The sequence below is a fragment of the Mizuhopecten yessoensis genome, unplaced genomic scaffold, assembly GCF_002113885.1.
Source record: "Mizuhopecten yessoensis strain PY_sf001 unplaced genomic scaffold, ASM211388v2 hete_36122830, whole genome shotgun sequence".
NCBI lineage: Eukaryota > Metazoa > Mollusca > Bivalvia > Pectinida > Pectinidae > Mizuhopecten > Mizuhopecten yessoensis.
Window position 1 is genome coordinate 1,389 of NW_018484298.1, and position 1,683 is coordinate 3,071.

General features: G+C 41.6%; 1 protein-coding gene across 1 annotated transcript; it reads left to right on the top strand.

The window, feature by feature from the left end:
- Positions 1-230: 230 nt before the first annotated feature.
- On the top strand, positions 231-1,376 carry LOC110444434 (pair-rule protein odd-paired-like; the record flags this gene model as incomplete). The annotated part of the gene is made up of 2 exons (XM_021488813.1): positions 231-699; positions 1,021-1,376. Coding segments are annotated over 2 exons (825 nt in total), but the record flags the coding sequence as incomplete, so codon positions are not given.
- Positions 1,377-1,683: the final 307 nt, after the last annotated feature.

Here is a 1,683-nt window from a genome sequence, read left to right on the forward strand (position 1 = left end):
CTGCATGTTAAATTTTATAACACATCACAAAATTATAAATTCAAGTGCAGAAGCAGGCTTAAAAGTCTAAAATATCAGAAAGTAGAAAACCAGGAATTTGTTAAACAATTCAATAGTACTGATAAGTTGTTATATTCAATGACTAGGTTTAGAGACCAAAATTGTAGCTATCCATGAAATAATAACATTTAATGATGAAGTACTGACTGTTTTTGTTGTCATCTCCACAGAAATGGTCACTTAATGACTCATCGTGACAAAAAACCATACGAGTGTAACGTTGACAGCTGCCAGAAGAGTTACTGTGATGCACGCTCTCTACGACGCCACCTGGAGAATCACCACAATCAGTCGCCCGAGCAGATCCAGACGGCCATCGCAGCAGTGGCCTCTAATGCGACAGCCATAATAGCCGCTGCTGCAGCCTCCAACACAGCTTCACTCAGAGCCACTACCACAGAAACACAAAGCATGCCCTCAACCTTATCAGTGATATCTGGAGCAAGTAACAGCCACTCCTCTCAGGACGGCAATGGCTGTTCCAGTCAGTATTCCACCCCCCAGTACAGTAACAACTCCACCCCAATGACCAGTCCCTCATACAGCAACAGTGGTAACCCTCAACAGCAGACAGCATTCTTCCAGTTTGACCAAGTGCCGTTGTCTGCACAGACTTCTCATGACATTATATTGCAGCAGGTTAGCATGCTTTAAAATGCATTAAATGGTTAAGCCTAATTAAATGTGCAAAACAGATTTGGTTAATGGTGGTTAATTTGTACCATATTACTAAATTATTGGTTTAGAATTAAACTGCTACTTCATCATCAGTTGCCAGCTTTGTCACTTATATACTGTACAACTGGTTTGGCCGGTGTATACTTAATGTAGGTTACGTTTTATCTGGAAAAAAAGAATTTTAGTTTCCTATCTTGCTCATTTAAGTGGTATTTGACCTGACAGTATCCAAGTTTTATGTTTATTCTTGGTTGTCTTGAAAATATCTTTATTTGTCCTAAGCCTCACCTCACAGATGATTCTCAGCGTCCCCAGCAGATCACCATCCAGCCCCGTGTAGTGGCACAGCACCAGTCTTCGGGGCTCCCAGAGGGGCTGCCAGTCGACTCTCAACAGGTGCAGCATTGGCAAGAACGGGTTCAACATATCCTTACTGCAGCAGCAAACCAAGCTGGGACAGAGCAACAGTCCAATTCTCACAGTCCACAGGGTACCATCGAGGACCAGTCGCCGAGCTATCTCCAGCAGGTCAGCCCCATCAGCCCTGTGATGAGCCACCCAGGGCCTACCAGTCCCCAGCGCATCTGGTCTTCAAACCCTCTCACCCCCAACACCATCACCAACGACAAAATCAACGGGTAGGTTAAACATATATTGTTGACTCACATATTGTATCCTCAAGCAGAGTTATGGTATATATAACACACCACAATAATAAATATACAGCAAATAAATTCTGGAAGGATGTGTGCACATGTAAAAAATGTGATTTTTTGTCTAATAATTAATTTTAAAAAAAGTATTAAAAAAAATCTAAATAGTTTCTCTTTTTCCAAGGCCTTTTACCTCTTAAAGAGCTCAAGTCTAATTATAACCCGGAGTATAGTTTGAAAACCTTTCAGATAACTACATGTACCTGAAACTTTGTCCACTTATCATCCTATC